The sequence below is a fragment of the Condylura cristata genome, unplaced genomic scaffold (assembly GCF_000260355.1).
Source record: "Condylura cristata isolate star-nosed mole 26May11 unplaced genomic scaffold, ConCri1.0 scaffold00005, whole genome shotgun sequence".
Taxonomy (NCBI): domain Eukaryota; kingdom Metazoa; phylum Chordata; class Mammalia; order Eulipotyphla; family Talpidae; genus Condylura; species Condylura cristata.
In genome coordinates, this window is record NW_004567106.1 from 67196453 (window position 1) to 67207822 (window position 11370).

At 44.8% G+C, this 11370-nt stretch overlaps 1 protein-coding gene across 1 annotated transcript in view; it reads right to left on the reverse strand.

Moving 5' to 3' along the window:
* The window catches only part of MKRN1 (makorin ring finger protein 1), an 11565-nt gene extending 9180 nt beyond the window's left edge, over positions 1-2385 (reverse strand). The window contains exon 1 of the mRNA XM_004677088.1: positions 2259-2385. Within this exon, the coding sequence (XP_004677145.1) occupies positions 2259-2380 (122 nt within the window). The 5' untranslated portion in view covers positions 2381-2385. The remainder of the gene's footprint in view (positions 1-2258) is intronic.
* Positions 2386-11370: the final 8985 nt, after the last annotated feature.

Genomic DNA, 11370 nt, shown 5'->3' on the forward strand with positions numbered 1-11370 from the left:
TTCTGCTTCCCGCTCTGTCTCTGGTGAATCCTCTCACCCTCCGCATCTCTGGCCTGTACCCCAGTTCTGTACGAATAAATAAATAAATTTAAAAAAAAAAAAGTGAGGCCCCACCAGTGTACTTAAAAGGGGACAATAGGGCCCCCTGATGAGGTGAGGTAAGGAGTTAAAGCACAGCACTATGAAGTGACTGGCAGCCACTGCAGCACAAGTTAGATCCTGGCCAGGGAGCTGACTCAAGCCAACCCACATGGTATGGCAGACCTCTCTTGTCTGACCTGCTGCGAGCTGCTCCCCTATTTCAACCAGCCTACCACCATCTCTAGTAAATGCTCTCACCTCCCACCTCTGGCTTTGTACCCCAGTTCCTGTATGCAGATGATTAAATCTAAAAAAACAAAGAGGGGAAATTTAGAGTGATGACCCAAGGAGAGAAATAAATCGCCAAGGTGTCCTACCAGTTCTTCAGAGCTGCCCAGGCTCAGGCTGAAGTCAGTGGGAAACCAACAACCCTCACGTGCTTGGTCATATACAGCCTGGCTGCTTAGCCCCCCAGTGCCCAGCATCCTCTTAGAGGGTGATGTAGGAAAAGGGCAGGTGTGTCACAAGACTGACGCACAAGGGAGTTGGGTAGAAGGGATTAGCAGTGACAAGGCCTAGATTTTGAGGTTTAAAGTCCAAGAAGGCAGCAGACAGCTGTATGGCTGGGTTTATCACAGACCCAAGAGGAAAGACAATGATATGGCAATGGATCGCCCATCCCATTCAGATTCTATTAAAAATCAACAGCAAACAGGCTCATAAGGAAGGAGCCCCTCCCAAGAGGTCTGTGTGCCCTTTACTTCTGTCCTTCCCCCTAATAAATTTGTTCTTTAAATATAACTGACATTTGTCGCATGGCGCTGAAAGGGGAGCTCTGGCGAACCCAAGGACCCTGCTCTCCAAACCCACTCACTCTTAAAAAAATCATCAATAGCATGATGGGGTTTGCAGTCCTTGGATCGCTTTGCTCTGGGGTGAGGGGCCCATAAAACCCAAGTTTGTGGAGTTCAGGGCATCCAGACCTGCCAAGACTTCAGAAGGCAAAAACTCAACAGCAATCTAGGCCATTCTAAGATAAATGTTCACTGTTTTGAAGCTGTTAGTTTCCAGTTTCCAATTTATTTGAATACAAAGAGAAAGTTAAAATCTAAACTTTCTGAACTGCAAAGATAAACTGACCAATCCCTCAGCAGAACGCACTGCTGCTGACCCTCCCTTCAACATGACTGCACCAGTGCAAGGACTGGTGAGTGCAGGGGGCAAATTAATATAAGCCGCCAAGTGTTTTCCACTTAAGACTTTTCTCATGGAGGCTAAGAAAGCCGGGTAGTTCAGCCTTCACTGCAAAGGAATTTACATATACAAGGGAAGAGCTCTCCCAGGCAGCTTTGGGAAGATCCAATCTTTTCAAGCGCACAGAACTTAAATCTGCATAGCTGTGCAGTCCCTTTGTTTAGGGTGGCTTCCCAGGTAACCTCTAAGGACCCACCCCTTGTCCCCTCTCCCCAGGCCAAGTCTTTTGTCTTTAGAGAGGTAATTCAAGATGGTGTCTGAGCCACGTGGGTGAGTTACTCAGTTTTCCTGGGGCTCCAAGCAGCAAGCATACCAACCTTAGCACTACAACAGTTTTCTTGGGCTTTTTTCTTATCCACACTTGACATTTACTTGACTACCAGCCTATGAGAACTTAGGAGAGTTAGGGGCAATTTCCTTTGAAATTACTTAGTAACCCCTCTTGTTCCACAAACGTCCTTTAGTGTCCTGTTATCTAGGACATTCCTGAAGCAATTTCCCTAAAGCTTAGTTTATAATTTGTCCTGTAAACTCAGGGCTCAGTAAAGGTTTACCTATTAATTCCAAATGCCTAAGAACTCCTTCACCATAATTCCTTTATTAGCAGAGAATGCCTAAAACAAGTCCCAATCTTGTCAAATCTGTACTTCATTCTTGGTTTTGAAAAGGACGTGGCATCTACAAACTGATCCTAGATTGCAAAAGCTGCTTCTTCTAGCATTAATAAAGTTTAAGGCCATATTACACAAACCTTATTTTAAATATGTTCCCTTTGAGAGTTTTCTATCAGTATTTAAACATTCTTACACAGGAATTTTCAATACATTAGTCTTAATGTTTATGAAGCTCTCATGTATTACTTTTTCTCCCAACTTCTCCCACTCCTCCCCACTAAGCAAAACTATTTGTGAACAAATTCTTACCTGCAGCGGTCTCCGTAAATACAGTACCCTCGCTGAAAGTACTTGCACACTACACCGTATGGGCTGTCCGAGAGGTCATGCGAGTAGCGACAGTTATCGCCTTCCTTACAAACCCCATGCATGAAGTACCTGCGAGACAAAAAGACACAAAGTTGAATTAAAAAGACATTCTGAATGCCAACAACTCAAAAAAACTGTGGTCTCTTTTTTCTGTCAATAATAAATTGGTACCATTTGGCAGCAACACACACTACCACATTTAACCACAGACCCAAAGGAAGTGATGAGGCCAAGTCCCTGAATTTAAGACTAGCCCAAGGCTGTTTCAGCCCCTCCCAACAGTGAAATTTAAACCAATCAAGGGGAGTATCCAGATCTACAAAGAATGAGGTAATCCGCATAAGCCCTTCCTCTGTTCCAGTAGAGAATTTGCCTCAAAGAATCTTTTCTCTTGCTAATATCCTTGTTCAACCCTAATTCAGAGTTTCAAAAAACCCAAAACTTTACATTTTGTAAAACGGATGCATCTTTGACTTGCTCTATGGGGTGCTGCAGATTTATGAATTGATTAATAAATTAATTTGAATATTGTTTTTTACCAACACAAAGAAAGCAGGACTAGACCACCAAGACTAGGCTGTCCGCCCTTAAGGCACAGAGGGAGGGAGGGTGGCTTCCTATAGATATCGGTGGTGATTTAAACTTTTGGATTTCTCATTAAGTCTGACTTCTATTCTCATTTTACAGTCTAAAGAAGCTAGTTTTCCACTAACTTAAGCCATAAAGACAGTTCTGTCTGTAAAAAAAAAATCAAAGATAGGGCATCCCTCATGGTACAAGGAGCTTAGTCTCAGAACTATGAAGCTGTCCACAGCAAGTCTGATCCCCGGACAGGGGACTGACCCCCAGCAGACCTCTCCTGTCTTACCCTCTGCCACCCTCAGCAGTGTATTTAAGTAGATCTGCCTGTTCTGCTCCCCACTGTGTCTCCTGAATCCTCCGAACTGCCCCCCCCCACTGCGCCTCTGGCTAACACCCCAGCTCTTGTATACATAAATAAATCTTAAAAAAAAAAATTAAAAATAAAGAAAATCTAAAGAATCTACTTGTTAAACTGCTGTTGTGTTTCACTTTTCATTTTTCAAAAGCCACATGTGAAAACGCAAGCAAAAACAGAGATGAAGGAATCATTTTATGTTCTTGGGATAGCAGACTCTTATTCCTCTGCCTTAAAGGACTATGTGTTGAAAAGCCACTTCCGATGTGGAGGAGCTAAACAGGCTGCCCCCAAATGCACTCTGACATGTGGATTGTCTGGAGCGCAATCAAGGCCCAAGGTTCAGGAGGGACCTTTGACATTGCCCTTACTGCTGGTTCAAGCTATCACCAGACAGCTAGGGTCATAACATGATAGGGAGGAACCACAAGATCTGTGGTTCAAAATTCCTGTCCCTGTCCCATTGCTTCTACTTGGCCCAGCAAGTATTTGTTCACCAAACATTTGCTCTTTCCATTTGTGAATTGTCTCACTTCCCCATAAGGTCTCCAGGGACCCTCCCTCCATCCTAGCTCAAGATGGCAGAGAAAACCCACTAACTGCCTGCCTGTTGGGAGCCCCAGTCTTTGTGGGGTTCCCTTAAATCTGTCTTATATGACTTTAAATATTATACCACTCAAATAACACAAAAGGAAATACTTCCTTCTGGGGGGCGGGGGGGGGGGAGAGAAAGCAATACTACAACAAAAACCAGGTATCAGGGTGTGAGTCAGCAGTTTATAAGCAGACCAAGACCAGCACCTAACCAGAAATGCAAATGCAGACACCTATCTCAGACCTGGGGCTAGGAGTGTGGGGCAAACAGCAATCAGTATTTCCCCTAGGGGACTAGGGAAATGATACTGGTGGTATTTTGTATAGAAGACCCTAATCTTGTAGAGTATGTAGACACACCTTCCAGCCTCTCCACACTGACTTCCTTCAGGGCTCCTTTTTAACTCTTTGGTCCTTTACTAGTCTTTCTTTTTAAAAAAAAGATTGATTTAGGCCCTCCCTGGTGGCGCAGTGGGTTAAAGCACAGCACTAAGAAGCTTAAGGCCACTTCCGCATGATTCCCGCCTTCCTGCCTGCCCTGGAGGTGACCACATGGCGTGGCAGACCTCTCCTGACCCGCCCGCTGCTCCCCTCAGCCGTGTACTTCGTCGATCAGCCTGTTCTGCTCCCCACTCTGTCTCTGGTGAGTCCTCTCACCTTCCGCATATCTGGCCTGTACCCCAGTTCTGTATAAGTAAATAAATCTTAAAAACAAAAAAAGATTGATTTATGCATACAAGAATTGGCCAGAGGAATAGAGCAGTTGGGGATGGGGAGGCCCAGGTGAGAGGATTCACCAGAGATGGGAGAGATCTGCTGTGCCATGTGGGTCAGCTCCCTAGCCAGGGATCGAACTCAGACAGCAGCAGTGACAGACCTGTGATTTAAGCCCTAGGCCACTAGGGTGGCTCTAGGCGCTTCTCTCTTTTTTTTTTAAAGATGTATTTACTTATTCATCCAGAACTGGGGTACAGGCCAGAGTTGCAGGGGGAGTGAGAGGATTCACCAGAGACAGAGTGGGGAGCAGAACAGCAGATCGACGAAGTACACTGCTGAGAGGCGCAGAGGGCTAGACTGGAGGTCTACTGTGACATGTGGGTCACCTCCAGGGCCGGGACTGAACTCGCATGGAAGCAGCTGTCGCTAACTTGCAGTGCTGCATCCTAACCTGTTGCACCACCAAGGAGGGCCACCTAGGCTCTTCTCTTGAGCAGGGTTATGAAGACTTAAGCCACAACTCCCCAAAATACACACCTCTGTACAGAGTAGGGAAAAAGTGCACATTTAGGGGCTGTAAAGTGGCTGACCTTATGCAGGGTCCTGCTATTGTACAGAATGGTCCCCAGGAAAAGGGGAAGTTCCAGGTTCCCTGCCCTACCCAAAAGGAGGGTAGAGCTGAGCAGAGAAAAGAAAAGGAGTTGGAATCTGAGAGGAAGAAGGAAGCAGGATGGAGAGATCCAGGAGACTTGAGGAAGCCACATGGAGCAGGGAGCATGTGAAAAAAACATGTTTATTTCTTCACCTTGGACTGTTAAAAGCGATGTGGGTGAGAGACCCGCGGGGAGGTTGTCTACGGCAGTGTTTATATTGATTTTGATTTTGCTCTTTTTTTCCCAGACTTGTCTGGCCATTTCTGACCCTTCCCTATGGGTCTCAGCCAGAAGGTGCTTTAGGCTTGTGGCAGGCTGTCAGGCCTTGCTTTGGACCAATCCCTTTTGGGTTGCCTTTTGCCCAAGTGGGGATGAGTAACTTCAGGTGTTTGACTTAAAAGTTATATTCTTTGTCTTCTGTATTGTATACTCACTGTATTAAAGTTCCTTTTCATTAAAGTCTGACATGTTTTCTGTTGATGCGGCGGATGGCAGAAACTATTTAGAGTAGGCAGGTTTGGGGGTTCAGTGGTGCCCCTCTCCCTTCCTGTAACACTATAAGCAAGTGTGTCACAAGATTCCTAGAGGGGGTAAAGCAGGACAGCTCTAAGTACATTCCACCTGCCCAATGATTTGCACATATTCATGTTTGCCTATGGATAGAGACGATTGATACTTACCCAAAGAACCGTGAAGAAGGTGGCCCCAAAATGACATGAAAAAGGTTCTATACAGAGACCTGCAAGTGATGTTTCCACGAGACAAAACGTAACATGGAAAGAAAGCATATGCTGTCTCGGCGGGAAAGGTGTGATTATATCAGGACCCTAAAGGACTCCTATTATGGCCCATAACTGTAAGAATACAGTAGGAAGTCAATTATAATTAATGTAATTTCAAATGTTACTAGGTTGAGCATACTCAGATTTGACCTGGACTTTGACCAGGGCGATCCTTTGTGCACTCACTACAGGTCACAGGCGCCCTCTACCTGAACTGCACCACAGAGCATTTCCTAAGTGACTGCCCATCACCACCACGACAGGACAGACATGCCCCAAAGTATCTATCCGAGTAGCCACAGTTGCTAGCTTTTAGTCAGCATCACTTTGGGATACAGTGGTTTACTGTCCTTCCATCCTCACATTGTAAACATAAAAAACAGTATTTCTCTGGTGCCAGTTTGACTGCAGAGATACAATGACAGTTTTTGTCCCGATCAAGTATCTACCTAGACATCTGGAGTCTGATTGACAGACAGGCAGGTCCTAAATCTCAGGCACATTAATTGAGATTTTAGGTTTTGTTCTTAAATGCTACTTTGTGCCTCGCTCTCACTCATTCCACTGTGGTTTATGACGCTCTTCATTCTAATTGTGTCTGACCTGCCCCCTGAAAAAAAAAAAAAAAATCACACCATGGACACTGCTAACTCCCCATGGCGTGCACTCTAACCTTCAGCATGGCACTCTTCAGGCCTTTGCAGCATCCTGCCTTGGCCAACTGATTACATCCATGTATTTTTTTTAAAGATTTATTTATTTGTGCATACAGAACTGGGGTATAAGCCAGAGGTGCAGGGGCCGTGAGAGGCTTCACCAGAGACAGAGTGGGGAGCAGAACAGGCTGATGGATGAAGTACACTGCTGAGGGGAGCAGCAGGCAGGTCAGGAGAGGTCTGCCACGCCATGGCACCTCCAGGACTGGGAGTCAAACTCACATAAAGCGGCTGCAGCTTGCTTGCAGTGCTGTATCCTTACCCACTGCACCACCAGGGAGGGCCTGATTACATCCATATTAAAAAACTTCAGTTGATTCCAACTTTCAGGTCCAGCAGTGAGTGCAGCCACCAGCACAGCCCATACAATCAGACTACATCAGAAGAAGAGTGGTTCGGGGGCCTCACTGGTGGTGCAAGGGGTTGAGATGCAGCACTATGAAGCTACTGCAGCCACTGCAGCACGAGTTCGATTCCAGGCAGGGAGGTGACCCACATGGCACAGCAGACCTCTCCTGTCTCACCTGCTGCCCTCAGCAATGTGTTCAGTACATTTGTCTGTTCTGCTCCCCACTATGACTCTAGTGAATCCTCTCACCACCACCCCAACCCTGCACCACTGGCCTGCACCTCAGCTCTTGATAAGTAGTAGTAGTAGAGTGGTTGACTCTAAGTAGTAATAAAAGCCAGGCTCAGAATTAGAAAGACTGCTTGGATTCCAGCTTTGTCACTAGCTTTGTGACCAAGTAAGATGATTTTATCTGTTTTGCCACTCTTTTAGATTTAAAAACTGAAAAAACAGTAACAAGGAAGGTCAGCACATGTGAAGTAACTGTGCAGTGTCTGCTGGCATTCTAGGTCGTTCTCACATCTCTCACAGTCTCCCTCTGCATCTGTCTGCCTAGCAAACCAGACCTGGGCCATGTTTGCTTCAGACCATGTTTTTAAAAGAGGGAGGAACAAATCGGTCAAGAGAAAGGCAACCGAGAGGGCAAAAGACAAGATGCCACAGAAACTGTTCCACACAGGGGCAGGTTAGCCCAGAGAAGATAAAGGCTCGACTTTCCCAGCCCTGTTTCAGACAGATACTATATACAGGACAATATCATGTACTGGCTCAATAAAAGGACTGACAAATGGAACCACCCAGCAATGAAATAAATTCTTGAGGGCCAGAACCAACTGACATCACTGAAGGAATTAAAGTAGACACAAAATCACCTGATACTGTGGAATCAAGAGACACACTAGAATAAAGTCCAAATTCGTTACTGCGAAACACCAAGTATTATTTAACATGGTTGTTTGGTGTGCACGCTCTGGGTCTTGGGTTGTCTGGCTGCCTTTGTCTCTCTGATACACTGCTGGCACACCCAGAACTGCGAGCCATCCTCAGTGAAGTCCTTTCTTGCCAGCTCATCCACTAAGCATGACGAGCATGTGCTAAGAGGGCACGTAGTGCACGTAATGGGCAACCTGCTCGCAATGACCTTTCCCCAAAACAAAACCAATAAAAAGTGCTTTTGTTTTGATTTTCAGTGCCACCACCTAAAGCCATCATCCTCATTCACCTGATGCCACCACCCAGGCTGAAACAGCTCCTGGGAAAGGCCAGGCTGTATGATTGCTTCAAGTTCTTTCCACCGCGAACATTCAGGACTCCAAGCAGACATTAGCCAGTAATAATGTCAACTACAGCTGAGCGGAGTCCTAACTGCTGGACCTCTGGCCACTGAAGCAGGGTCATCAACACACACAAGAAACCAGTTGCAGCCTGAAGTGTACCACAGAACCAAACACTGCCAAGGAAACAGGATCCTGAGCAACCCTGCAGGTACACACCTCTAGGCATCACAGCGGTCTCTTCAGTCTCTCTGGAGGCTTACAGGAAGGACAGAATATTAGTTTAGCATTTAATCACTTAATCTGTTGTAATATTTTGGTGTTTAGTTTTTGGTGAGTGCAATTTTCTCCAAGTAGACTGCACATTTCTAGTGGGTGCAGACCATAGTTTTTTCTGCCTGCACACATAATGCTCACACATCTGTTTCATAAAAGCTGTAGAAAGCAGCTAGGTGGCACGGTGAATCATAGTCCTGCTAGCAAATCAAGTTTTTTTTTCCCCTGAGTTCGAAAGCCATTTCAAGGTTTTAAAGTGTTTATTATCTTCATTTCCCCTCAAAAGAACACTAGATACCTTGCAAGTCGTACATTTTAAGTAATCACAGCACTTGGGTGAAGAATTTCTGGAAGGACTCCTTTCATTTTCAATTTGTATTAACTACACTTTAAAAAAAAATGTAAAAACCAAAATGAAAAAAAAAACAAAAACCTTAAATTTTGCGTATTATTTCTACCACTGTAGGAACAGTGCCTAAATTCAAAATTACTGTGAGCCTATTACAGCTCTTCTTTGGGTATTGTTTAACTCCACACACTCAAAAGAAAGAAGCAACAGTATTTCTTTCTTTAATCAAAGATGTGAAAACCAGCCTGGTGGGGGCAGCATGACAGTTTCTTGAGAAAAGCCTACTTCGCTTACACAGGCTTTCCTATAAGTAGCCAAAATAAAACACAATGAAATAGAATTTGGAGAGAAATATTAAGAAAATAGTACCCAGTAAGCAAATACAGCAATTGCAAACATCCATCATCCAAAGCAAGTCTGCTAGTAAAATTACACTAAGTGAAGAAAACAGCCTTCAAAATCCCTAGATATCAGGGGGAAACAGCACAATCACTGGTACACAATACTGAATTCTCATCAAAGGAGATTTAGTGACCAACACCTTGAAATATTCGTTTACAGTTAAGGGCATTTCTGCATTCCCCTAACATCTATCATTATGTCTCTAGGGGTAGGCGCCAATGCTTATTCACCGAGCAAGTGAGTGGCGAATGGTGCAGTCCCATAAAGATGCACAAATTCCACTAGGTCCTTTGTTGCCAACAATTTACAAGTGCCTTCGGAAAGAAGGCGAGCGCGGAGTCAATACACAAGCACATACTAATGCAGCCGGGTAGCTGTGGGCTTCACATGGATTCAGGCATTTATTAAATCTATCAGCAACTTACTCAAGCCCGACCTGTGCAATGATAACCACAAGTGTCCCTGTTCTCAGAATAAATAGAAACATCACATTTGATATTCCTTTACTCAAAGGAGAAATTTTTTTTAGAAAAATAGATCAGATCATGAAAACAGCATTCAGTATTATAATCCAAGACACAGCAACCTGAACCTTTTAAGCATCTGAAGCAAAAGCTAGACAGATCTATATTTAAAAACCTCTCAACCTAAACCTGTCTCTTTTATATAATGCTTTTTCAAACTATTAGATTACTCAGCTATGTAATTTCTTAAATTCAATGACCAACTGATAGTGGGCAAACAACTCCCTCTGGTCTAGGAACAATCTAGGAGATTCCATCAACTCAAAGATCCTAAAGATAGGCAAAGAGGAAGGATTAGTCTGGTAAACTGTTCTGAGTTCTGACATTTGTGAGGAACTAGAAAAGGGGAAATAGTACCTCCAGAGGAGAAAGTAAAGTGTAGGAAGTGACAGTGAATTCTCTGCAGAGGTAAACTGAGCTCAAGTTGCAGAGACACATTAGGATGACAATGAAACTGTGGAGATGTCAGATTGATGCCAGTGTTGAAGGCCAGATTACACTGAGATTAGAGATGGTGGGTAAACTCTTAAAGAGCTCACACAATTCAAGTAAGACTGTTTTCAGTGCATGCATGCAGGCTAGAAAGTTCAGGCATTTAACCATTAGGTTACAAGAGTTCTTGTATTTTCAAAGACTCGAAATATAGATCAACTGCAGCACTGCAGAGAAAAGAGAAACAGACTGGATCATAGGTCCTTTGAGTAGGAATTTTAAAATTGCCATTCCTTGCTATATCACACTTGATCCCATTCTTAGGCTCTACAGATGACTGATAAAGGAAGCTACCTGAAAAAGCTGTCATGCTTTCTCCATCCATTATGTAAAATCAATTTAATTAACCTTATTATTCATGCCTAAAATGCCTCACATTAAAGACTGAGTGAGAAAGCTCCGATGTCGCTATTAATACGAGGGCCTGGAGATCTGCACCCTGAATATTTTTACGTCTTTATATATATGAATCATCCGACCCAGGTGAATGCTGGCGTAACAGCTGCATTTCTTTCAGCCTACAGAAAAAGAAAAGCTAGCCGCTAACTGATCGCTTTTTAAAATCCCAAGCGTAACATCCAATTAAACGCCTCAATCTTACATGTACAGTGTGATCATTTTTACATGCGTACGCCCGCAGGACCGCCATCCGCGAATCACTGTATTTCTTCAAACATTCTCATCGGACATATCAAACCAAACCAAACCCTGTCTCCTGCGGGAACCACGATCTCCCGGACCCCCTTCGCCCGCTAGATGCGCGTCTCTCCAAGGGGAGACCTTTCCGCGGGAGGGGAAGGGCAGCTCGCCACCTCCCTGGCGGGGAGCCGACCTCCGCCCGGCCCTCCGTCCAGAGACAAAGCTCGGGACCGCCACCCTCGATAAACATACAAAGAAGAAATAACAAAAAGCGACCTCTCCGGGGAGGGGGAGGGGCGGCGCGGGCGGGGGCGCGAGGAGACGTTACGAACGGATGACAGCGCGGCC